Genomic DNA, 26,389 nt, shown 5'->3' with positions numbered 1-26,389 from the left:
GTGTTCTCTAGGGTGAAGACAGAGCACCACTTTCTGGCCTCTCCTCTAATAAACTATTAATGTTAGTCGATCACTATAGCACATATTGTCTCCACAGGATGATGAACCACCCCATACCTGTATACTTTCATACACCTTGTAAATAAAGGTGAAACAGTGAAAAGCCTTCTTAAAGTAAGCAAGGTAAATAAGCATTCTGTGTTATTAGAAGAAACTGTTTATGTAGAGTTCTCTTGCCACTCCAATGTCTTACTTGTACTATTGATTTTATGTCAGTTTAGATGGATGTCCTATAGCTCAGATAATGGTTTTCTGGTGTTCATCTGTTCATTTCAAAGAGTCTCTCTGTCATTCTTGAATAATAATTATTAGAGTCAAAAATAAAGAAAATTAAGCATACTTAATGTTTTTTCTTGTTGTTGTTTTATAAGGCACAGTTGGTGGATCTGAAATCTGAACTGACAGAGACCCAAGCAGAGAAAGTTGTGCTGGAGAAAGAAGTACATGATCAGCTTTTACAGTTGCACTCTATTCAGCTTCAGCTTCATGCTAAAACTGGTCAAAGTGTTGACTCTGGTACCATTAAGGCAAAATTGGTAAGTAGTTCAGAGGGTAACATAGACTTACGTACATTTTAGAGGACAGAGGACAACTTTAATGAGGCTTTTAATTATAAAAGGTAATCTGTGCACATTGTGGGAAATTTAGAAAATAGGAAATGTGAAGGTCAGCATGACACCCAGACGTGATCAGTGATACTATCAATAACCAACTGATACTTAGAATAGGATGTTTTTCATATTTAAAAGATATTTGTGATTATAACATATAAACAGGTTTTTGCCCTACTATGTCAGTTAGGATTAAGTTCAGCTGCATATAACAGAAATCCCAAGTAAAATTGGAATTATTCTTGAATAGTACACATTATTTTCTCTCAATTAAAGAGGCCCTGACACAGACAGCCAGAGCTGATGTGGCAGCTCCACAGATACCAGGGATCCAGGTTCCTTTTGTATTTGTGCTCTGCTAGTTTCAGCTCATGATTTGTCCTCAGGTTTTGTTCATGCCTGCGTTCCAGGTAGGCAGAAGGGAGAATGTAAGAGGATGCTTCCCAGTTGCATTAGCCTTCTTTAAAGAACTTTTCATGAAATCCTCCTCAACTGTTTTTGCCAGTCAATTTAGTCATCTCTTTTGGATGGCTCTTTAGAGATTTAGCATCTCTAGCTGCATGTCAGTCTCTTAGTTGGTCACATGGCCACCTCCATTTAAATTGGAGTTCTATTAATAAGGAAGAAGGGGAAAATGGAACTGGGTGCCAACCAGTGGCACATTTTGTCTTTTGCTCTTAATATATTACAAATGTTTTCCCTGCCACTTGAACACTTTGTTACTTTGCATACTATTTCATTGTATAAATTTTGCACAGTTAACCATTGCCTTCTTGATCAATATAGGTTGTTTCAATAGATATATTTGAAGACTCATTTCAGTTTAACCCCTTAATGTATTGAGTATGTACAATGTGCCAGACACTTTGTAAGTTTTACTTGTTTTCAATTGGTTCCATTTGATTGGTTAATTAGTTTCTAATACTGATATGTTAGAATTTATTTAAATAAATATTTACATTCTCCTAAAGTCCTTTTAAATTCTGAAATTTTATGAATCTAAGTAGTGTTTTATTTAACTGACATGCATCTGATAACTGCTTCTTTGGAATATTTGATATTAACATTGAGAAAACAATGTACATTTTCACTAGAAAAAAATTCACCTGAAGTTTTAACATTAGATTTGAAACAAGCTGCTATAGTGGAATGACACTGAACCAGATGTGTTGACTAATTCTCATAAAACAAAAACAATTTAGTCTAATACTATATAGTTACTATTGCTTATGGATTTGCAAATATATTTGTTCTAACAAACTTTACCCAAATGACATTCAACGTGGGGATTTTCCTTGTAATGATTATACCACTAGATAAATTCATTTGTTTGATGTTTTTCTAATTATAAAACTTTTTTCTTATATCTTAAGTCTGTCCCCTCTGTGGAGGAGCTGGTAAGTATGCCATTTCTGTTTTGCTTTTATATGTCACGCTGAAGTGTTCTTGGTGTTTTATTTGCCTATACATGTTGTCACTTTGTATTTGAAAATGATGTTTATGTCAAAAGGTCAGTGGGTGGCCCATTGCTTTTTTTTCACTACATGTTGTTAAAGATTTTTCTTTTGTTTGTGATTTGTGGCCATTATTTGCAGAGCCTATCAATTTTTGACAACTTCTGAGCCTGGTAACTTTCTCAAACCTCTACTTCAAAAGAGCAATTGGTTTTCCCACTTGAGTGTTTTGAAGACATATTATGCAGGCCCAGCTTTTTCCTCCTTTTCTGTGTGAACTTATTCCCAGAGAGAGAATGTGCATGTTGATTTCTTATTCATCCACTGCATGTGTTGTAACTTTACAGAAGTCTTGAAAATGATTGTGTGGCCTTTACAACTGAATTTTGAAACCCTTTACCATAAATTATTTTAGAAAATAACAATACATAAATTCTTAATATTTTTCCCACTACCCCAACCTAATCAGGTTCCAATTTGTCGTATGGCTTCACGTCTTTTGAAAATATACTGTTTGGCTAAATACAAAATGAACTTCTTGGTTCTTACCTAAAAATAATAAACAGGTCAACCAAACAAATCTTTTTTCTTTTTTTCTTTTTTCAATCTAAAAGTGATTAACTTCAGTTTTCTCAGTCCTTTTCTTACTTACATCTGTTAATTTCAGGCCTGAGAGTTTGTCAGAGTCATTAGGGGTTTGAATTATTAAAGTGGCAGCTTAATATATTATTGTATAAGTAGCTTATTAAAGTAATTGTAAGTAGATAATTCTCAACATAAAATTTATTTAGCCGATAAACCAAAAAATTATTGGTCTTTTTCTGAAACAAACAGCATTAACCTCAATAAATGTCATGAAAAAGTTTTGTTCATGTTTTCCGAACAGTGGTTTCTTTTGGAACTGATACGTGCCCTTTTAAGAAGTAGGTTCTGAAATAAATTGACGTTTTAATACCAAAGTTGTTATAAATGGGAGTCTAGGTTACTAGTTCTTCAAAATCTTTAAAAACAATATCTAGAAATTGTTTTAATAATTAATTTTTTACAGTAGCTGCAAAAGCCTACTAATCTTTCTTGTTTATCACATATATAATAACAACTATTTTTAATCAAAAAATTGATAAATATATCCAACATTTGGTAGTTATCATTCATGTTAGCTCATACAATTTTTTATTTTTTAAGATTATGGTACTCGGTGCCTTATATTTGAATATATTATATATTGATGTTTAAATATAGCATATATTGGTGGACTGTTGTCAAAATGGTAGACCAAAGCAGACAGTTAAATTAGTACCATAATATAATTCATGAATTGCTAAAAATTTGCTTAAATGTCTCAGCTTCTTAATATTCTGAATGAAAAGGGAAATAATTACAATAACCAGTATCCATACAATAGAAACTATCATTTGCCATTTGCTCAAGAGAAACAATTTTCCCTGGTGCTGTGGTAGATCTTTAAGTTTTATATAATGAAGTGTCTCCCACATCACGTCAACAAATATAACCATATTTTCACAGGATATATAGATTCTGTAAATTAGTGAATCAGAAAAAGCAGTACTGTAAATCAGTACCAGCAGTTCTGCTTAGGGTAAATATAAGTTTGCAGTGTTCGGATGGTTCTCTTGATCCAAAAATAACACTTAAAATATCTGTCGGGCCCCTTACTCAACTCTCAGAAGAGATTGTTTGACCACACAGTTTGTATGTGTGTGTGAATTTGAATTTGACCACCTTCAGGCAGGATTTTGTACCTTCCATTTTCCATTCTACTCTGTCTTGTACCTATCTGTCTGCTCTGTGCTTGGATCCTGAAGGCATTTGTCTGTGTAACCCTTGATCAACTGGACTAGACATACTGTGCTTCATACTTTTAAGGTAAATTGAACATGATTTCTCATATGTGAGCTAATGACAAAAATTTAGTGGTGAAGATCTTGAGTGATGCGCTGTGGCTCACACTTGTAAACTCCCACATAGGGACGATGTGACAAGTGAGGCTTAGGACGGCCTGCTAGCATGACAGCTACAGATGGATATGCATCCTCCGTCTAGTAGGCAAGTGAAGCCCGTATTTTCCTCAGAACTCAGTTCTTCATTCACTTTAACTTATGGACAGAAAAATGAATCAGGTCCCAAAATTCAGTTATAATCTACACCATAGATATGCTTATCTATAGAAATTTTTAATGTGTAAATGTTTTAATGCAGTTGTTTCTTGCATCTTTCCATGACCATAAAATGTTTTCTTTTAAAATTAGAATACCTATTCTAATTTAAGCATTGTAAGTTTCTTGTAGCCCTCTGAGATAAATTAGCTATAAAACGTATCTCTATGTCACTGAGTGATTTTGACTTGCTTTACAGAGTTGTTGCATTAAAGTTAATTAAATGTTTAGGCACAACCAGCAGACTGATTGTTTTTATTTTAGTCGTTTTTAGAAAATAGCAGCTTGAAGCCACTTCTGTTATTATAGTATGTGACAACATGAGCATCGAGAAGACTGCTTCTCTCAGTATCCTTACTAGAAGTGATTGCAACACTTTCTGGTACTAGTTAAAAAGAACTGGACCAAATCTTTATGTTGCATTTTATAGGGATGAAGTACTAATTTTTATCCTATGCTTTCATTGTTAGTATCACAGACTGTGTGCTTTTGTGTATTTTAAGAAATGTGGTCTACTGCTAAAGAGTCTTAAAAGTAGTTTCATTATATGATTATTATTATTATTATTATTGTTCTAATAGGAGAGAGAGCTTGAAGCAAACAAAAAAGAAAAAATGAAAGAAGCTCAACTGGAAGCTGAAGTGAAGTTGCTGAGAAAAGAGAATGAAGCCCTTCGCAGACACATAGCTGTTCTCCAGGCCGAAGTTTATGGGGCAAGACTGGCTGCCAAGTACTTGGATAAAGAACTGGCAGGAAGGTGTGTAAGAAATGGGTATCCTTGTACTCTTAGGTGACAAATTGGATACTTAATGAGGTTGACTCTTATGTCTTGTGGTAATTGAAACATTAATCTTTACCCTAAGAGTTGTTTTACATTTGGTTATAGCTTACTGTTGTTAATATTGATAATATTATATATTGCAGATTTATTTAGCTATGCACACACTGATAGTAGTAACTTACTGTGAAATGCGAACAATTCTATAGCTGCACTTTTCAGCCATTTCCTGCCTTGTCACCAAAACTGATAATATTCACATGTATAGCATGACTTCCATACAGAATTGTCTCTCTGATCCCTGAAATGTGTTTTTTCTTGCCCCTTAAAAATATGTTGGAATGACAGTTATTTTATTACACTAACATAGAGTTCTGTGTGCGTTAATTTTTCACAGTGAACTATTCACAAACTTTGGTGATTTATTATTAGTACTAAATAATTTTATACTCATTGTCTTGATGTCACATTAGAAGTTATGTGGAACAAATAAAAATAATGTATATCATCTTGAAGTGCACATTTTCAAATAACTTTTAGCACATTTAAAATAATCATTTTATAAAAAGAAATCAACATTAGAAAGGTTTTTGTACAGTTATAGTTAGCCTCATCTAAAGACTAATATTCAATAGTATCTTGAGATTGGTGACCTACCTTGATTATATGCAAGACCTGAAACACGTGTTAATTGACATTAGTCTCAGAACCTGCTCCTTAGTTGTATTTCAATTAAGTATAGGACTAAAGAAGGCCTCATTTTTTAACTGGTGTTCCCTTTAACACATCTGTTCTTTTCAGTTTTCTTATCTTTGTAAATCTGAGAGACATTGGGAGGTCCCTGAGTTTTATTACTTAGATTTATGCAAAAGCTACTTATGTGCAGTAGTTCTTCTCAATTCTCTCTATAGTACACATAATGAAAAACTAACCAAATTAACTCTTTTCATAATATGAAGGGTCCAACAAATACAATTACTAGGACGAGATATGAAGGGACCTGCTCATGATAAGCTTTGGAACCAACTGGAAGCTGAAATACATTTACATCGTCACAAAACTGTCATCAGAGCCTGTAGGGGACGTAATGATCTGAAACGACCAATGCAGGCTCCACCGGGCCACGTATGTTTGCTTTGCTACTTACTCTTTCCCATTCAACTTCTTCTGGCTTTCTTTAATCGGAAGTCCTTTTCATTTTTTAAATTCTATTAGTATTTAAAAACCTTAACTTAGAAAGTGAAAGTGAGATTAAACTTATTTAAAACAGATATATATTTAAAGTTTCAACAACCCATAGCTCTTTAAAGATTTACTAATGTCCTGAAAGTGATATTTCTGAAGACAGTGAACTATTGCTAGTAAATATATATTGCTAGTACTTTGGCTCATATTTCAAAATTTTCCTGGATCATGATTAGGCATGTCTAAATTTGTTTTAAGCTTAGCAGACAGTGTGTAGTCATATTGATAAATTGGCAAATATTTTGGGGTAGTTTTTTAAGGGAATTTTTGGTAACTGGATTCAAGTGCAGTTTCTGAGCTAACACTTACACCTGTTTGTTCTTGAATTAAGACAGAATTTGAGATCTGTGTCCAATTGCCTGCTTCTTTAGCCACCGTGTAGGGAGTGTTCTTTTTATCTGGATAAATCTTTATCAGATTTCATCACAACAGCTGTCTGATAATACAAGCCTTAATATAATAAAAGCATGTCAAACTCCTACCCAGTGGCTCACATATCTTAGTACCAGATAAAGAATGGCCTTACATAGTAAAATTGTTTGTTGCCTTTAATAATACAAAGATTATTGTAGGAAGAATTGATATGTATGTGGAGTTGGTGGGAGAGAGGGAGGGGTGGCAGTAAGCACTCATACCATTGTCTTCTCCAGGATATTGGTTGTCCTTATTAGCTTCTAATGAGGGCCGGGTGACAAAAGTTATTTCATGCTAAAATAACCTGATAAGCATGGGGGTTTTTAATAAAGTAGTGGATTTAATAAGATTTAATATTTTTTGACAGTTACTTTGGTATAGTGAAGAGGATATATTGGAAGAAGGTCTAATTGGAGGTGAGGAGATACATTAGAAAGATACTATAATAAGCCAAGGTGAAAGTGATGAGAGCAGGGGAAGTGCATTTGAGAAGAAGGACAGCTTTGACAGAATTAAAATCAAGAGGACTTGGTGACTAACAGCTTTTGGTTAAGTAGGTGAGAGAGAAGGAAGACACTAGGTTTTTTGGTTTGGGCAACTGAATGAGTTGATGGCATTCATTTAGGAAGCATATAGAGGAGAAGGAAGGTTTTGGGGAAAGGACGATGAGATCAGTTTTAGACATGTAGTATCTGAGGTGCCAGTGGACAGCCAAGATATATCCAGTTGGATATATGACTGGAATTCAGGAGAGAAGTCTGAGTTGAAGAAATATTATGCAAATCATCCATCTGTTTATAATTGAAGCTATGGAATTGATTAACTCACCCAGAGAAAGTATATAGAAGGTAAAAAAAATGGGAGGGCAAAGATGGAAAGAAACTTCTATGGAGTGAGGGAAGGAAATGGGTCAGCAAAGGAGCCTGAGATGGAACTGTCAGATACAGGCCATCTAGGAAAGAAGTGTAATAGAAACGAAGGAGAAGAGGGTTTCAAGGAGCGGGTAGTGAACAGTATCACCTTTCTGAAGGCTAAAGTAGAATAGTGACTAAAAAGTGTTCATTGGATGTAACCATATTGGTTACCAATTACTGCAGAGAAGACAATTTCAGTGGAGCAAGTGGGGGCTAAACCCTAATCATAGTGGTTGGAGTAATGAATTTGGGAGACAAGGAAGTAGGTATGGTGAGAATTAACTTTGTGTGAGGGGTTCAGGAAAGATGGAGGAGGATAGTAGCTAAAGAAGATAGAAATTAATAAAGATTTCTTTATTTAATAAAGGTAAGTTATATAGTACGGGTTTACTCTATTTGGTGTATTGTTTACATAATACTAATTTTTCTTCTTTTTTTCCTCTAATAAGGATCAAGACTCTTTAAAGAAAAGCCAAGGTGTTGGTCCAATTAGAAAAGTTCTCCTCCTTAAGGAAGATCATGAAGGCCTTGGCATTTCAATTACAGTAAGTAGTGCTTCCAGTATTCTTTTCTATAGTTATCTAGTATATCATGCTCCTTCATGGGACATCATTGAGAAAAAGTATTCTGGATGTATTTTCTAAATAACTAAATTTATCCCCATGGGCACCCTTTTTGTGTAAGCTTTCTGTAAACTTTTTTTGTTTGTAGATCTTCCTAATAACTGTTAAGTACACCTTTAGTTAAGTATAGTTTAACATTTTCATTATGACTCCAGTCATAATTCTGTACCATGTTCTCTGATGCCTATGGGAGCCTTGGGAATGGATATGACCATTTTCTTCTATGTTAAATGGCTCCACATTATATCACTTTTTCCTCTAGAGTATGTGTTATTTTTCTCTCGTCTCATTTCTTTGTTGTCAGATTTGACTGGCTCTTGGGTCCAAATATTCTTCCTTTTTAAATTTGACGCCTTTACAAAATTTTGTCTTGAGCAACATTTCCTGAGAACAATCTGTTATAAAATACATATATTTGGAGTCATTTTGCTGTTGTTCGGCGCTTTGTTCAGGATGAATGAATAAGGTGGTTTTTTCGTTTGGTAATACTTCGGCACTGCATAAGTTCATTTGCTTTCTAGTATTGCTTAATGTAGGAATGTTTCTTATAATAAAAGGTTTATCCAATGGATATTTTCGAATTACCTATCTTTTTTAATGCACTGCTCTCAAAAGGCATACATTTTAGTAGGAGAAGTGAGATACAGACACACACATGCACACACATAAATAACTGTGATACAAGCTAGAAAGTGATAGATACTAAATAGGTACTGCATTTCATCAATTCTGTATTGCATATTTTTTTCACATTTTAACATCTCTGAAATTGAGATTCATCTTACAATCTTCCAGTTATTTTTGTGGTACATAAAAGAATGGTGTGTCTTACCATTTATAACGATTTAGATTTGATAAAATCTGTTAGTACTGTAGACAACTAATACATAAAATCTTTTTATTTATGTTTAAAAGAGTTTAGGCATTTGTAGTTTTTTGGGGGGAGGGGTTCTAGAACACTTTTTAGAAAATCACATGTATGTTATTAATCGTTTGACTAAGAGGTAACCCTTTGATACTCATAAGTTATTTATCATTACCTAAGCAGCAAATAAGATTTCATTCAGTGTTTATAGAGACAGTGTAAGTGCTTATGAAATACAGTTTTAAGAAAACATTTTATTGTTAGAATTTCTGTGATTATACAAAGAGTAAACTAATTTACTGCCTTGTTTTGTTTTGCTTTTTTTGTTAGGGTGGCAAAGAACATGGTGTTCCCATCCTCATTTCTGAGATCCACCCAGGGCAACCTGCTGATAGATGTGGGGGGCTCCACGTTGGAGATGCTATTTTAGCTGTTAATGGCGTTAACCTAAGGGACACAAAGCATAAAGAAGCTGTAACCATTCTTTCCCAGCAGGTAAGTTCCCTTTTTGAGATTAAGTTGGATCTATCAATTGGTTCTTTTTGAATCTGTTGAATATTTTATACTTCCCTAGGAGGTTTCTCAAGTAGTAAAGTGTTTAGATACAGATAATAGTTTCTTTAGGGGCTTTTTAGAAGACATTCAGCCTGATTTACTGAAAAGGGAGATTTTATTCACTCTTTTTCACAGCTGTATAACTTTGAGCAGGTTACCTAAGTATTTTGTGCCGGAGTGTCCTCTGAGAGTCGTGTAAGTATGTTAATACATGAAGTGCTCAGAACAGGACCAGACACTTAAGAGAGCATTAATGACTGAAAAACCATACAAATATGAGGTATTACAGAAGAGACAGCGCTAGAGGTGGATTGATTTTATAGCCATAAATGTTAGAACTAAAAGGGTTCTTAGAAGTCATTAGCCCAACCCTCTTATTTAAAATGAGTAAACTAAGGTTCTTAGAGAAGTAAATGATTTTCTCAAAGTTGCAGAGCAAATAAATTAGAGTGTTAAGATTCCTATCCAGAAGTCATATTTATGATTCCATGTGCTTAAGGTTTGTTTTGTTTGTCCTTCCAGAATAGGGTTGAGGGAATTAGAGAGGCTTTGGTAGTAGTGCACTAAGTGTTTGTTGGGTCATTAGTGTGATGTGCCGGTATAGAATTGAATCTTAGAATTGAAAGTGAATTTATAGCTCGTATGGTTCAACTCTACATGATGCATAAACCTCTACAATATCCCTAAATAAAGAATTGCATTAAAGGAGGACTTGTTGATGATAAAGCAGTCCATTCCATTCTGGTACATTGCTGACTTTTAGAAAGCTTGCCCTTATAGTAAGCTTCAAATCTGTGTCTCTGTGACAGCTACCCACAGACCTAATTCTGTCATCTTGAACTTTGTCATCTTGACTGCGTTACCCACCTGTCTCCCCAAATGCTATTTTTAAAGCATTATCTAATAAGGGAGATCTAAGATGCAGCTCTAGCCTCTTTAAGTTAGTGTTTTCTCAACCCAACTTGGCTATCATTCAGTAGCCCGGGAGGGGGATGAATGGCAGCTGTGGTAATAAAGGAGCTACAAATAGGCAGACATAGAATTTTAAGGAAACACTAAGCAGTTACTAAAATTCTGAAGCATAACCTTAAATTGCTGGGAAAAGAGGAGCATCAAAGAGACTAACTTAATGAGCAGCAGTAAAAAAATGGCATGCTTTCGTTTGAGCAAAGGCAGGCCATCGTTTTCAGAGAGTTGCAAATACCAGACTTGTGTGTAATGACTGTAGTCTCTTATTAAATGACAATTACAGCTCGGAATTTTTTTAACATAAAAAAATATGTAATGTTTTTACTTGAACATAAAGTTGTTAAAGAGTAACTATACAAGTATTACACATTTAATCTAATATAGTAGAGCAAGAACTTTGGAGTTAAAATTCTATTTTTCTGTTTTACATGTTCATCATATTGGGACAGTTACCTACTTTCTCCAGGACTCACTCAGGTTTCTCATTCATGTAAAACAGACTACAATAGGGTTATTCTGAGGATTGAAGAGTATCATCTTACACAATAAATATAGTAATTACTATTACCACTGAACAGAATGCCTTGATTAACACTATGCCTGGTACTCAGTGAAAGTTAAGAAAAAGGTTCAAGACCTGGTCAGTAAGAAACAAGAAATCATTGTGTAGAGCTTTCTTAAATTAGTCAAGGAAGAGTTTGTGTGATGCCCTTAGGTGCAACTTTATTTAATATATGACTGCATAGATGGACTTGCTGAATTGCTATGTAAAGTATTAGGTTGGTGCAAAAGTAATTGTGGTTTTTGCCATTTAACCTTTCAAACCACAGTTACTATTGCACCAACCTGTACAAAATGGCTAAATGACTTTTAAACTGCACATTTGTTCCCTAAGTCTATAAATTAAATAGTAAAGCATCCTTTTCTATTTTAGGTCTTAGCTATGATCAAAAGAAAGAGCTCTGGTAATATTAAAAGGAAATTACTTGTAGAGAGGATTCATGGGGTTGGTCGGGACACGATGGTCTAAGTCCTTTTCCACCTCTTGAGATGCTAGAATTTCATTATTTGTTGTCTTGAAAGGAGTTACATCTGAGGTTTGACTGCAGCTCCTCACCTCTATTCTCTATTCTAAAGAATTTAGTAATCCGTTTTTAATTACAATAACTTCCTCACTTTCTCTCCCCATTTTAGAGAGGTGAGATTGAGTTTGAAGTGGTTTATGTGGCTCCTGAAGTGGATTCTGATGATGAAAATGTGGAGTATGAAGATGAGAGCGGACATCGTTACCGCTTGTACCTTGACGAGTTAGAAGCAGGCAGTAATCCTGGTGCTAGTTGCAAAGACACAAGCGGGGAAATCAAAGTATTACAAGGTAAAAACCACTCAAAGTTATTATGAATATGTTTGTTAGTAAAATTTTAAAATAGGAAAGCCTTGGTTGTTCTTCAGTAACACTTTTAGTAATGGGGAAACCATCATTAACAGAATGAATAGCTCTCCCTTGCTTATATAATTTTATTGTTCACCGGTAACTGTGCCAAAATTTTATTTACATGTAAGTTCTTCTAGATTGATTCATCTTAGACTTTATGATAAGTACATTAACAGTTACTGAACTACAAGTGATTCTTGAAAAATAAATAAAATTCAAGTTTTCTAGACTCTGAACAAAGACCAATATGCCTTTTAGAGTAAAGATATTTTAGTGTCATCTCGCTGTCTTAGTGCAAATTCTTTTTTCATAATACAGTGAGTTATAGGCTAAATGTGAATAAGTGATTAGACTGTTGTCTTATGATTATTATGAGAATCAGGATATGTGATGTTGAAATTTTTGGTTTAGTTACTTTGCTATCATTTACTCAGATTTTAAAGAAAAATTCTTTAAAATTTTCTTTTACATAGAGCTATGGTTGTTAAATTATGATCTATGGATCTCTGGGAGTCCTTGAGATCTTTCAGGGCATTCATGATATCAAAACTTTTCATAATAACACTAAGGCATTATTTGCCCTTTTTTGCTGTGCTGATATTTGCAGTGGTGGTACAGAAGCAATGGGGATAAAACTGCTGGTGCCTTGTATGAATCAAGGCAGTTGTACCACTGTATATGCAATCCTTGTTTTCTTCCTTGACAACCACTCGGAGTTAAAAAAAAAAAAAGAAAATGCTACTCTCACTTAAGAATATCTTTGATGAAATAGTGAAAAGTGTTCAATTTTTTAATTCTCGACCCTTGAGTACATTTCTTTTTTATACTCTGCGTGATGAGATGGAAAGTGCGCGTAAAGCACTTAGTCTGTATTGCACTAAGATGCTGGTCCCAAGGAAAAGTACTTAAGTGATTAAGTTGCTAGCTGAACTAGCCATTTTTTTCATGGAAGACAATTTTTACTTGAAAGGATGGAAAATTATGGTTGTTCAAACTATTTGGGAGTCATTTTCTTTAAAATGAACAAAGTGAGTCCATCACTTCAAGAAAAACAACTGACAGTATTGCCAGGGTTAAAATGTGAGCTTTCAAGTAAAAATTAGAGTTTTGTAACTCATGCATCAGCCACCATGAGTTTGACAGCTTCCCCACATTTAAAGAACTTTCCTAGTAAGATTGGTGGTGATATTAATGAATATGATTTTTTGGATATAGTAAAATGAATGTGTCAACTTTTGGAATTGCTACATAACTAAGCGATCCAGTATTTTTCAAATATCAGTAAGTACATAATGTCACAGAATCTTGCATGGGTAAAAGAGCCATTCAAAGCACAAGATAGACAAATGGATTTTAATGTAACAGTGCAAAAAGTTAATATGATTTCAGATTCTGTATTGTCAAATTTTGGTATCATATCAAAAAAGAATAGTGACAGTTATCTGAAAAGGCTACTCTGCCCTCTTCCAACTACATATCTGTGTGAGGGTGAATTTTCTTCACAGGCTTGTAACAGATTGAGCAGAAGCAAATAGGAGAACCCAGCTGTCTTCAGTACAGCCAGACATTAAGGATATTTGCAATATCATAAAATAATGTTATTCTGACTAAATTTTTTTGGAAATAATTATTTTCACTAAACCAATGTTATTTATGTTAACATTTTTTGGGTTTTTGTCATTTTTTAACAAAGTAATAATTTTTTTTAGATTTCTGTTTTCATTACTAGTATGGTAAATATCAGTGACTCACATAACATTAATAATCCACATGAACAAAGCTCTTTGGAGTCCTCAGTACTTGTTAAGAGTACAAAAGGCTCCTGAGACCAAAAAGCTTGAGAACTCCTGGCATAGAGTTTTATAGTGAACTGATGAACTGTTGTCCTCCTGGTAAACTCGTATGTTATGAATTATCTTCACAAGAACAGCAGTAGCCGTTATTGTTCTCAAGCATCTTGAACAAAACTGTTATGTCAAAACCTTACATTGTTGGGCTGTTCTCTCTATAATTTCATTGTATTTCATCCTTTCTACTATTTTTTGTCAGGATTAGAAGGTTTGTCCCTTTTTTGCAGCTGAGGCTAAAAGACTTCTTTGTCACCTATGTAAGTTGCAGACCACTTTAATGTGTGACTCAAAAATGTGTGCTCTTAGGATATATTACTGTTAACTGGCTCGAATCACAAAAGTGTTTATTGGTTTTTTGTTTAGCACATATCCATACGTTATAGCTCATTAAATAGATGACATAGTCAACTCTCATGTATTTAAAAGCCTATTACTGTTTTGCAGATAAACCAGAATTAGTTTTGAATTATATCTGGACATTGTCTGCCAACATAATAGATGTTTAGCAATAAACTAGTATGTAGTGAACTGAAGTTAAATAATCTTAAAGCAAAATGTAAAAGGGAAACTTAGTCCAAAAGATACTTGTGTAAGTAAAATTGAATTTTACAATTGTGTTTATCAATTCTAAGTTTCATGGAAAATTTGGTAGGAAATTTTATACAATTGTTAGATATATCCAAGAGATAATATTTTAAAAATCTGTATAGTTTTTGATATCCACTATTAGAAGGAAAAATTCCCTTTTCAGAAATTGCTAACTTGACTAATCTAGGACCCCATTATTTTTAATTATAATGGGCATTCCTTTGTTTTTGCCCAATAAAATCACTAGACCCTTTATTTATTTATTTATTTATTTAAGGCTAGAAAAATATCTGATTTCTTTTTTCTCTCTCTTTTAGGATTTAATAAGAAGACAGTAACTGATGGACATGAAAATGGAGACCTAGGAACTTCGAGTGAAACTACGCTAGAAGACAGTGCTTCTAAATTAGATGATCTGCACAGTCTCTATCACAAAAAATCTTATTAAATTGACTGTATCCCCAGACAGGATTGTCAGTCAGACTGGTCTGAATTTGGGGCAATAAGGAAGACAGTAACAAAGACTGTGAGATCAAGGAGGGCTGTTTGTTGCCTAAATGAAAGGCGGGTACCTCAGGGCTTCATGTGAGCAATTCAAATGCATAACTCCCTGTTTGCTGTGGTATACCATAATCGGCTATTGCATGTAAAGTAATTTTGATTTTCTTAAAAAATTGTAAAGCACCAAAGCATGTGTTTCCCAAAGGGATCTTACTAGGCTCTTAAATACCAAATGAAGCACTACTGTTTTATTTGGTTTCTTTTCCATTTAGTAGGAGGATAGTGCTAACCGGTATTTTATAAGAAATAGCCTTTAAATACAAGAGAATAAATGAATTCATATTACACATTCCGGAATGTTAAGTGTGGTGTTTCAAAGGACAGAACTTGACTTCAATGAATTGCAGAAATACAGGCTTGACTTAATTTTTTTTTAATTGAAAGAATGGTTTTAATTTTTTTAAAATTTATTTTGCATCCTGATATCTAAATCAGTTCTTAATGATCATTTATTGTAATGAGTTTGCCTTTCAGCTTTATTCAGTGCAGTATAAAATAGTTTTCTTATCAATCAATGCTGCACTGGAAATAGTTTCTGAAAAGTTATTGTGCATTGTACTTTGCTGGTTTTTAAAAGAAATGCAGATGAGTGGGAAATATCTGTCCTCAATTATGTTGATCTGTGTGCATGGTGTGAGCATTACACGATTAATGTTTAGTTTCAAATGCTTTTTTTCTGGGATCCACAAAACACAATTATATACATTTTGAGTTGTTCATGAGGTTTGTTTTGATGTGATAATCCTGGCACTTAAAGATACATTTTTCTGGCAGTAAAAACTCAAATTTATTACTATGTCAACAAAATACATTGCATTCAAACAGCAGTTTTCTCTCAAAGTAGTTGATTGGCCAGTCATCTAAAAAGCTGAGGCACTGGTGAAAAAGATAAGGTGAAGACCTTTAATACAATAATTGTTCTGGTTGGCTTTTCATGTCAGTGTATGTTTGACTACAGTGCTTTTCACATGCAAACTACAGGTTTGCTAATTCTCTTATCCCAGGATTAAGCATGGAGTACCTGCTCTCTTACTTACTGTTCTGCAGGCCACTGCACCCTGCTGGAAAAGTGAAAATATTGCATTTAAAGGGGTGATAGTTTTGCCAATATCACTGTTTTAAGGGATATACATGTAAGGGAGTATTAAGTGGGGGAAAGCCTACAAGGCTTTTAGAGTATTATCATTTCTTCATTTCTAATATTCACATGTTATGTGATATAATATACATTTTCTTGTCTTTCCTAGATGTACTATATATATTTGTTCATAGGTAAATCTGTAAAATGTATATACTTTATTTGGGGGTTTTGCTATTTATAAGTTTTGTGTTTTAACTGTTGCTCATTTATGGTTTGTTTTGGGTGGTTTTGTTCATCTGTATATCGCCATTTTAATTTGTAATAGAAATGCACTTCATAGTATATATATATCGTTACTGATATTAAAATACCTTGTAGGATAACATTGCCTCTAAGCAAAAGTTAGTATTTAATTGCACAACTGAATAAGCGAGCAACATGTTATTGTTTGCTCCTGACATACTAGGCTAGGCCTCTTAAAAGAAAACAATGTTTTTTCCTTATGCATTCCCCCTACTCCAAACACATACCCCCTATGCTTGACATGAGATCTGCAAACTGGATTTTAACAGGTGTATTCATTTAGTAAAAATTATTAGCATATCTGAAAACTTTTTTGTTGTGACTTGAAACCATGTTACTTTTATCTTTTTAAAATCCAGTTTTAAATGGGATGACAAAGTGTTTTTTTTCCAGAGAATATCCTTTATCTTAGGAAATATTAGCTAAAACGTTTTGATTTTTCAAGACCTATCTAATGAGTCTGTATAGAATTTTTTTAGACCCTTGAATTGGTGTATCTATGAGGATGCTGTGTAATGTCAAGGATTGTGTGAGATGGTTATGATACAACTTCTTTCTAGGGCTTATAAGCAGAATGAAAAATTTACTGGTAGTTTAAAGGTGCACAGGTCAGGTCCCTTTTCCTTCCCGCTTCACCTTGGTTTGCAAACCTGCGTGAGAGCCCTTTTGCTCAGATGCTACTGTGAGCTTCCTGTCAGGTGTTTAGAAAGTACCCAGTTAAAAGTTAATTTTAGAATATATGGTCTGTGGGGGATGAATTAAGAATTACAGACTTTTTCCAAAGGACTGAATGAGAAACAGTTTTTATATTTTCACATTTATAGGAAAGAAACTTGTAACACTCAAGCTTCTAGAACAAAACCAAACAGATAAGGAGAGAATTGTTGCAAAGTGATTACAGTTAAAAAGGAAAAAAGTACACAAATGCATATACAAACAGAATATCTGAGAAAAAATTTTCAGTAGAATGTGAGGGTTTGTGTGTATGTGTGTATACATTTACATTTTAACCTCTAAATTCTATAGTATCTTGTGAATAAGATGGAAAAACAACATTTGGGTTATGAGACTTCTTAAAATAGATTTCAGAGAGATGAAAATTTTGTGGGTCTTGGTAATTATAACTGAACAGTTGTCAAAACTGAACAGCTTGTCTTGGTGCTGGTTTTATTCCCCCTACAGTGCACTTACTTTGTTTTCATGTTTAGAAACAAAATATATTCATTCATGTGTAAGTTGCACATTATTTGGCATCCTTATTATGTAATCTGTGCCACTTATTCAATCTATTTAGGGTTGGCCTCAAATCTATAGGATTTATGACAAATGTATAATATCTAGTTGAGTTTAATATTTTTTTTATTAGCCTGTAAATAAAGATGGCATCTTCTACATTAAAAGTGGTATTGATCTTTTTTTAAAAAAATAGTTTATTTCACATTAAATATTTTGGTTTATTATTTATTTCTAGTAGTTTCTATTATTTATACCAATGACTCGTAAAGTACATGCAAAGGCTGAACCTAGTTACTGTGGTAGAGATTTTTTTTTTGGTAGGAATTAACTGATTTTAGGAACTGGTTAATCTGAGCTGGTTAAAAATATGTTGGTTGGAAGGAACTGCCAGAGCCACTGGGACCAACTTAGATGGCAAAAACTCTAGTCTCCTTGGGTTAGTTTTGTGTTACAAATATTGATGGCCAATGTTATCTGTGAGGATAACATTAATAAAAATCCTATTGGATACTATGTAAGAGGATAGTCTTCCATTTTATCATATAAGCATATATAATTTAGAAGTTTCCAAATTATATGTAAAATCTTAAAAACATCTGTATATATTGCTCAGTTTGTTTGCCTCAGAAGTTTTACATATGGTCATTTATAGCCCACATAAGAACGAGGTGTAAAATGTATAGAAATGCATTTGCTAAGGGTATGTAAGGTCAATCAGGAAGATAAACTTAGAAATGGTATTTTGCTCTAAGTATTAATATAAGTCATATTTCAGAAAATTACTTGAGTTATAAACATTTAGAAACTTTTTGTCATTGACTTACCTGGATTTAGCCCTACTACAATATGCTGTCTATGTGTCAGTTTAAGCTGCCAGTTCACCAAGCAACTTGGAAAAGTCTTTTCTCCAGAATTCATCCACATAGGATATTGTTCAATTTAGGTAATGTAAAAGATTATTCATATTTTCATTGTTAATCAGTGTTCATTTTAGGTGGTTCTGTAACTATTTTTTAACTAAAAGGTATTACAAATTACCATGTGATGTTGGTGCTAAATATTTGCTTGATAATAAATATTTTCCACGTGTATTTTGAGAGCTATAATCACTGCTGTGGGAGCCACCAGAATGCGTCTCTCAGATCTTCCACAGGAGGGAGTCTAATGGACTGAAAGCCCCAGAGCTGCTGCACTATGATATCTGTCCCCTCGCTACCACAGAGACTCTGCTTCTCACACGTGGCTCCCAGCCAGAGACTCATCTGGAGAGGGATCTTATGACTCCTCGACTTTGGCTTGAGGATTCCCTGACCGTCTTGTCAGACTCTCTTAGGTTACATTATTGTCTAAGTTGCTTCCACCCAACCTTCCTCCCTGTCTTTCCTCACCAGTGTTGCCCCTATTAAATCTATTACACAGCTGATCCTTTTTTGGTCTTAATATCTGCTTCTTGGAGGACTCAGACTAACAGGTGAAATAGCAATGAGATGTGAGGAAACAGGTTAATAGATTAGGAGCTGGCTTATCTCCCACCCAAAGGGTGAATTGGATAACATCCTGGTTGGTAAGTGTGGTACGTGTAGTCCTTGGCACAAGGTCATGCCTCAAGTTACTAAATATTTCACAGATGTGCAGAAAAGTTAACAGAGCAGGCCTGAACCTGTTATCCTCACAAGGACCTGCTTGCAAGTTTTGCCTTTGGTTAATGTCCAGCAATTTGGATAGCAGGACTGTTCTCCCACATTTCTTAACTGATAAGGGTGGTTTACTGTGCCTGAAAGGTTTGTGCAAACAGTAGGGTTTATGTTGAACACCTTTCCTTCTGGGAATCACACATGCTAGGCAGAACAAGGCTACGTGATCGAGCGCCATAAAACCCAACCTGCGCCCAGGCTTGGCCAGGCTCCCCTGACGCATTCCACATCACCGCTGGAGGGATTAAGGTTATCCTGTGTGACTCCATTGGGACAAGCTCAGAGCTTGTGCCTGCTTTCCTCTGGCTTGTTCATGTGCCTTTTCCCTAGGCTGATTTGCTTGATGTTTTTTTCTCTAATAAGTCATAGTTTTAAGTACAGTTCTGTGCTTAGTTCTGCTGGCCCTTCCAGCAAATCACTCAACCTGGGGGTGGTCTTGGAGACCCCACACATGGATGGTAACTTAGGCAAATGTCCCCATAGAGAGGAATTGTCTAGAAGTTCAATAATGTAAGCACTTGATAAATATGGGGAGAGCAATGTTTACAAGAAGAGCAGAGTTGGCTGGTTACTGCTAGGATGCATTGATGACCTACAAAAGGATAAGACAGGGCTGTTGTCAAGCTGTTAGAGCAGAAATATGAGAGCCAGAGCCCCTCTGGGGAGCTTACAAGAGGCCTGGGTTGAAATAGCTGAGCTTTAAGATGAACATCTAATTGTTACAGTCACAGAGCTTCAGAGCTTTGAATGTTCAGCCAAGTTCTGTCTATTTTGTGAAAGTCAAGGCCCTGGTGGAGAAAACCTAGAACCTTGAAACATGCATGTCATGGGAACATCTGGATGTATGTATGCCCCTGAGGATGTTGACTGCAGTCTCTACTACATTCTCTGGTCTTGCAGAAGTAAGTAGCCTACCCTTCCCTGCTAAGTCGCCTCTGCTGTGCTAACAGAGGCTGCACAAGCTGCTGTTTAACCCCCACTCCCTCCCCTTCAAACAATAACTGTCCCCATCTACTCCTTGGCTGCCAGGTCTATAACTAGGGTTAAATCCTAGCCAAGCCTGGCTGTGGATGTGCTGGGGCTGGTAAGGGAGAAGACTAGACACCAGAAACAAGAATGAGTAAGCATATGCTGGCAGGAGCCAAGGGAGTGCTACTGAGATTGGATTTTGATAGAGCTTGATCAAGGACTAAATTCTCCAGGTTAAAGAAGAAGTTCAAATTGGAAAAAGCAATCCAGCAACAAGTTGTTTGTAAGGAACACAACCAAAACATAAGGACACAGAGTTTGAAAGTGAAATGATAAAGTAGATACACTGGGTATATATTCTCCAAAGGGCAGCAGAGATAGTTATAGTCGCCTCAGAGAAAATAGACTAAGATAAAAACCTTAGGGATAGAGAAAGCTTAAATTCTTAGAGAATCAACTCACTACAGAGTTAATTCTAATCTCATACATGCTAATTTAAAATAGGCTCAAAATACATAAAGGAAAAATTAACAACCACAAGAAAATTATGAAAATTCATCACAATAGTGGGAGGTGGCAACAAAACTATCAGAAATCAGGAAAGATTCGAAGAGCAAAAGTTAACAACACTTACAAAATTCAAGTTAAGAGTGTATTTGGTTGTAAAAGAGAGACCTCTGGCTTATATATAGGAAGATAGATGAATGCACTATAAGACGGAAAATTAGATATACAAAACGTAAAAACACACTAAAACTTGGATTCTCTGGCTTTGGAAAGGTAAAATTTACAATTTGGTAAAGTGCCAGCAGGGGGCAGCAGATTCCAAATGTGATAATGTGCCTAATTAGAGCTGGAAGGCTTTATGAAGATTATCAAATAAAATTTTATGAGGATGAATAACTGAGAACTAGAAAAGTGATATTACTTTCCCAGGGTCACACAGCTAGTGTCACAGCCAGGACTCAAATCCTTTTGTTGATTCTATTTCAATAGGCCACTTTCAAAGAAGGGAAAGGGAAATAAAGATGAAATTGTCAGCCTCCAAGTCTTTCTCCCCAATAATTATATTTCTTTTTCTAAATGGTGCAACTTTTGATGGAGCCTAGGATTGATGCAGTTTCGATTTTTAAAAATGATGGTTAAGCTGTATTGAAACTTGACTAGAAATAGTTTTTCTGTAGTTGACTGAGAAGGCGAGCATTGCGGTTACATAGCTCCTGGACAGTATAGCGTCTCGCTCCACGCATGCACACCGGATGACGTCTTTGTGTGTACACGCACTTCCTATTCTTTAGGAAGCAGGGCTGCGATAGAGACACTGCTGACATTCGGGAAGGTGTCATTTCTCACTAGGTGCCTCCCTAGGGTTATCCGCGACTACGGTTTCCAGGTGGGAATTCCCACCCGTTCTCAGGAATTTTTTTCGCTTTCCCATTCCCGAATCCTGAGATATGAACCATTTTCTGTTCTCCACGATGAGTCGTTTCCACAAAGTGACGGCCAATACTACCAACCACCTGGGTTCAAGGTCCAGATTTCCCAACCAACTTTTGTCGGGATTCGGGAATGGGAAAGCAAAAAAAATTCCTGAGAACGGGTGGGAATTCCCGCCTGGAAACCCTATCCTCAACACTAGGAAGGGCCTTTTCACTTCTGTCTGGGGCTGTAACAGATGGGCTGTTGGCTTCCGAAAGCAGAAAAATAGTAGAAAATACTACTACTACTACTAATAATAATAATAAACTGACTTCAGGGGGAAAAGACAATAAAATAGATGAACTGTTGGCTAAATTAATCATGAAAAAATAGAGTAAAGGCTTATATCCAATGAGAAATAAAGTGAGAAATAGACATACAAGCAGAGGAAACTAAAAGGATAATATTAATAGGACTATTTTGTTCAATTTTATACGAATAAGTTTGGAAACTTTTCTGAGAATGTAATTTACCAAAACTGAACTTTTAAAATTTTAAGACATTTTCATAGAAAAAGAATAGAAAAAAAAAAATTGTCACAGTGCTGGCAGCCCTACCACCACCACCAATATATGGTTTCAAGGGGCAGTACCACCAAACCTTTAAAGAGCAGATAATTCCAATGCCTACCAAGAGAAAACCTGAAAAGAAAATTTCTAAATTGTTTTTGTCAAGCTAATAAAACACAAAGAAAATGAAAGGCCTGTTCACAAAAGAATATTAATGCATAAAGCCTTAAAAAAAAATGTTATCAATGTGAATTTAGCACTTTAACAGACTCATATACCATAACCAAATGTTTTATTCTAGGACATCTAAGGATGTAATTAATCATATAGCTGGGTCTAGAGAGGGCTCCTAGGGAAGAAAATCATTTGCTTCTAATTCCATAGATGCTGAAAAGGCATTGGTCAAAATTCAACAGCCATCCCTGGTGAGGGAAAGAAGGGAATAAACAGAGGCTTTCTTAACATAATAACATATACCTCAACATAACCCATCCTTGTCCCAAAGCTAGCATCATGCTTAGTAGGGAGATACTACACACATTTGATATGGCACTGGTTTGCCAAAGAAATTAAATGTATGTATAAATATTGTAAAGGAGGTCGTACCAGGACTATGCACAGACATAATGATCACATCCCCCAAGTCTAAGAGAATCAAGTAAAAACTAGAAACAATTAAGAAACTTAGTAAAGGAGCAGCATATAAATAGAAATCAAACAGGAAGAAAATATATTTTTTAATTAATTTTTAAATTACATGTATATTACCAATATGGTGCTTACCATAGGTCAGACACTGTTCAAGGGGTTTTACATGCATTAATCCTTGTAATCTTCACCACAACCCCATGTGGTATATGAGGTCTGACAATTAAGTCCATGAGCTTGTTATAACGATGTTGTTAACCTTTTTTTATATCAGAGGGATTATTCATTATGAATTTGTACCAACTGGACAAACAGGTAACCAAGTTTACTATTTGGAAGTGCTGAAAAGGCTGCGTGATAAAGTTAGACAAAATGCACTTTTGCCAACAATTCATGGCTCTTGCATCACGACAATGCACCAGCTCACAGGGCCCTGTCTGTGAGGGAGTTTTTAGCCAGTAAACAAATAACTGTATTGGAACACCCTCCCTACTCACCTGATCTGGCCCCCAATGACTTCTTTCTTTACCCGAAGATAAAGAAAATATTGAAAGGAAGACATTTTGATGACATTCAGGACACCAAGGGTAATACGACGACAGCTCTGATGGCCACTCCAGAAAGAGAGTTCCAAAATTGCTTTGAAGGGTGGATTAGGCACTGATGTCAGTGCAAAGCTTCCCAAGGGGAGTATTACACTTCGAACGTGACCGCAGTGATATTCAACAATGAGGTGTGTAGTATTTTTTCTAGGGTGAGTTCGCGAACTTAATTGTCAGACCACATGTACTATTATCTCCATTTAGAAATAAGGAAGTGCAGTCATAGAGAGGTAGAAAAACACTTTCTTGGTCACAACTAGAGCACAATTTGACCCCAGCCAGTCTAGTCCCAGAATTCATGCTTTTTTCCTCACTAGGGCTTTACTGGTTCTTGATATATAAGAAGGTGGTGGGACTATTTGCAACGGCAATGACAACAAGAACAACAACACCACCACCTAAGCATAAATTAGCAAAAAATGTGCAGTCCTTATATGAAAACCATCTAAAATACCCTGAAAAGATCCACAAAAAAGCTTGAACAAATAAAAAGGGTTACTATGTATAACTGATAAAAAAATAAAATAAAAATGACATTAGAAAAAATGAATGGCAGGTAAGGCACATGAAAATTACAAGCTCAGATGACTCTTGGAAGAAAAAGGACAGGTAATTAGAAGCTCTTGGGATATTATGGGAGGATTCTTTACATGTGAGAGAGATTTGTGCAAGTTTATAGGCTGAGAGGAAAATATCAGTTGAGAGGGAGAAGTTGAAAATAAGGGAAATGGGAGTAATTGGAGCAAATCTGAGATGAGAAGGCGATGGGAATTGGACTGTAGGTGAAGTTTTTGAACACCTTTTCCGTTGACACAGGAGAAAAGGCTTGGAATGGATACAGCCTTTTTTGTGAGAAGAGGGATGGAACAGGCAGTTGTAAGATCTGATTGTAATGACTTTACTAGGTAAAGGAGGTGGCATGATCTCAGAGTAAATGGAAAATGTGGAGAGTGGCATTGCTTTAGAATAGTTACTGAGGGGGTTGGGAAAAGAAAAGAAGTAGATCAAAGATAAGTGAAAGGGTTGAGGAGAGATTGGGCTCCAGGTAAACTGGAAAGTAAGAGTCTGTAAGAAGAGCCCCAGTGGTAATAGTTATGCATTGTTCTCCTGCTACTGTGATGGAGATGATATCCTGAAGGGGACTAATGTTGTGGGGGCCTCAAGGTTTATGGTTCCTGGAAAGACAATGGGGTGAAAATACTGAGACAAGACAAGTAATGGATGGGGAAGGAAATGCAACTTAAAAAGTTTAACAGAGGTGGCCAGATGGTTCAGTTGGTTAGAGTGTGAGCTCTTAACAACAAGGTTGCTGGTTCAATTCCTGTACGGGATGGTGGGCTGTGCCCCCTGCAACTAAAGATTGAAAACGGCGAATGGACATGGTGCTGAGTTGTGCCCTCCACAAGTAGATTGAAGGACAACAACTTGGAGCTGATGGGCCCTGGAGAAACACATTGCTCCCCAATTAAAAAAAAAAAAAAAGTTTAACAATCAGAGGAAGATGATGGAATCTAGGCATTAAATATCTTAAAGAGATCCATGAATAAGATAGGTGAGGAGGAATCCGAAGAGTAGGATTTTGAGCAGAGACAGAATCACTAAGATTTCAGAGCTGGAATTCTTGCTAATAAGAGTGTGGACATGCATGGGGGTGGTGTAAATGGAGCGAAGGTTACTAGAGGTTAAAAATACAAACAAACAAAAAAACATGAAAGTGACCATGTTGGACACTAAATTTTCCAACATGATTATCAGGGCAAAATGGAGAATACCTGAGCTGGGTGAAAGTCCTCACTGAGTGGGAAAAGTGGTTTGGAGGGTATTAGGTACCACAGCAAAAAGAAAAGGTGGTAGAACTAGGTGGTATGAGCATCATAAAGAATTCTGCATCGAGGTGAAAGAGTGAGAATGAATGGGTCTCAGGATGTATTAAGAAGGTGTTCATTTCCTCTTGGCTACATCGGAATGCAGTGTTTGAATAGAAAATGCAACCTCCACTTGAAAAGGACGCTGAGCGAAATGGTGTTGGAAGAGAGTTTAGATTTCATATTGGGCAGAAAGAAAAGGAGTTAATATTTATTGATCATTTACTATGTTCAAAACACTGATATGAATTAGTTTTTACAACAGCCCTTTTATAATAATTTCTACTTTAGGGATTAAGAAGTAGATTTAGAAAAATGGAGGTATATTAAAAATTTTAAGAGTCTATGTGCACATTTATGGATTCAAACTGAAGGTGGTTAGGAGCATTCCACAAAAGGAGCCAGGGGAACGACAGAGAAAGTGCAGAAGCAAAGAAAGGAAATGATTTGATTGCCTAAAGCTTAAAGCCTAGTTGGCCATTTGTGATTGTCTTAGTGTTTCGATTTTGTAACCTTGAGGCATTTATAGGGTTAGATTTTGCTTTGCTTACATAGGCTGCCATGGCATTAGAGCCACCTCAATCTAATGGCCTCCTTGTTTAATTAATTTAAAACCAACAGTGTGCTTTACACCATGTAGTTAAAAAGATTAAACCAGGGCTCCAAGATGGTGAAGTAGACAAACATCATGCCTGCTTCCTTCCATGAACACATGAAAATTATAACTAAATTATAGGACACTCAACCTGAAGAACCATCTGAAGTCTTTGTGAACAGGTTTTATAACTAAGGTTATAAAGAAGAAGCCATGTCGAGAATGGTAGGAAGGGCGGAGACATGAACCAGGTTGGTCCCAAGCCTCTGTATGGTGGTTGAAAATAGGGAGAGTACCTTGGCCACGGAG

At 35.5% G+C, this 26,389-nt stretch overlaps 1 protein-coding gene across 2 annotated transcripts in view; it reads left to right on the top strand.

Moving 5' to 3' along the window:
* Positions 1–17,883, top strand: part of GOPC (golgi associated PDZ and coiled-coil motif containing) — a 33,109-nt gene extending 15,226 nt beyond the window's left edge. Inside the window, exons 2-9 of one of the 2 annotated variants that reach the window (XM_019741348.2) lie at positions 432–596; positions 2,045–2,068; positions 4,884–5,059; positions 6,040–6,205; positions 8,103–8,198; positions 9,472–9,636; positions 11,860–12,040; positions 14,856–17,883. In XM_019741348.2, the coding sequence (XP_019596907.1) occupies positions 432–596; positions 2,045–2,068; positions 4,884–5,059; positions 6,040–6,205; positions 8,103–8,198; positions 9,472–9,636; positions 11,860–12,040; positions 14,856–14,986 (1,104 nt within the window). In that variant the 3' untranslated portion in view covers positions 14,987–17,883. The remainder of the gene's footprint in view (positions 1–431; positions 597–2,044; positions 2,069–4,883; positions 5,060–6,039; positions 6,206–8,102; positions 8,199–9,471; positions 9,637–11,859; positions 12,041–14,855) is intronic. The other variant, XM_019741349.2, reaches the window with a different exon arrangement.
* The last annotated feature ends 8,506 nt before the right edge of the window (positions 17,884–26,389 follow it).

This window comes from Rhinolophus sinicus, linkage group LG05 (assembly GCF_036562045.2).
Source record: "Rhinolophus sinicus isolate RSC01 linkage group LG05, ASM3656204v1, whole genome shotgun sequence".
NCBI classification, from domain to species: domain Eukaryota; kingdom Metazoa; phylum Chordata; class Mammalia; order Chiroptera; family Rhinolophidae; genus Rhinolophus; species Rhinolophus sinicus.
The sequence above is the reverse complement of the archived record's forward strand: the minus strand, read 5'-3'. Positions and strand labels throughout refer to the sequence as shown.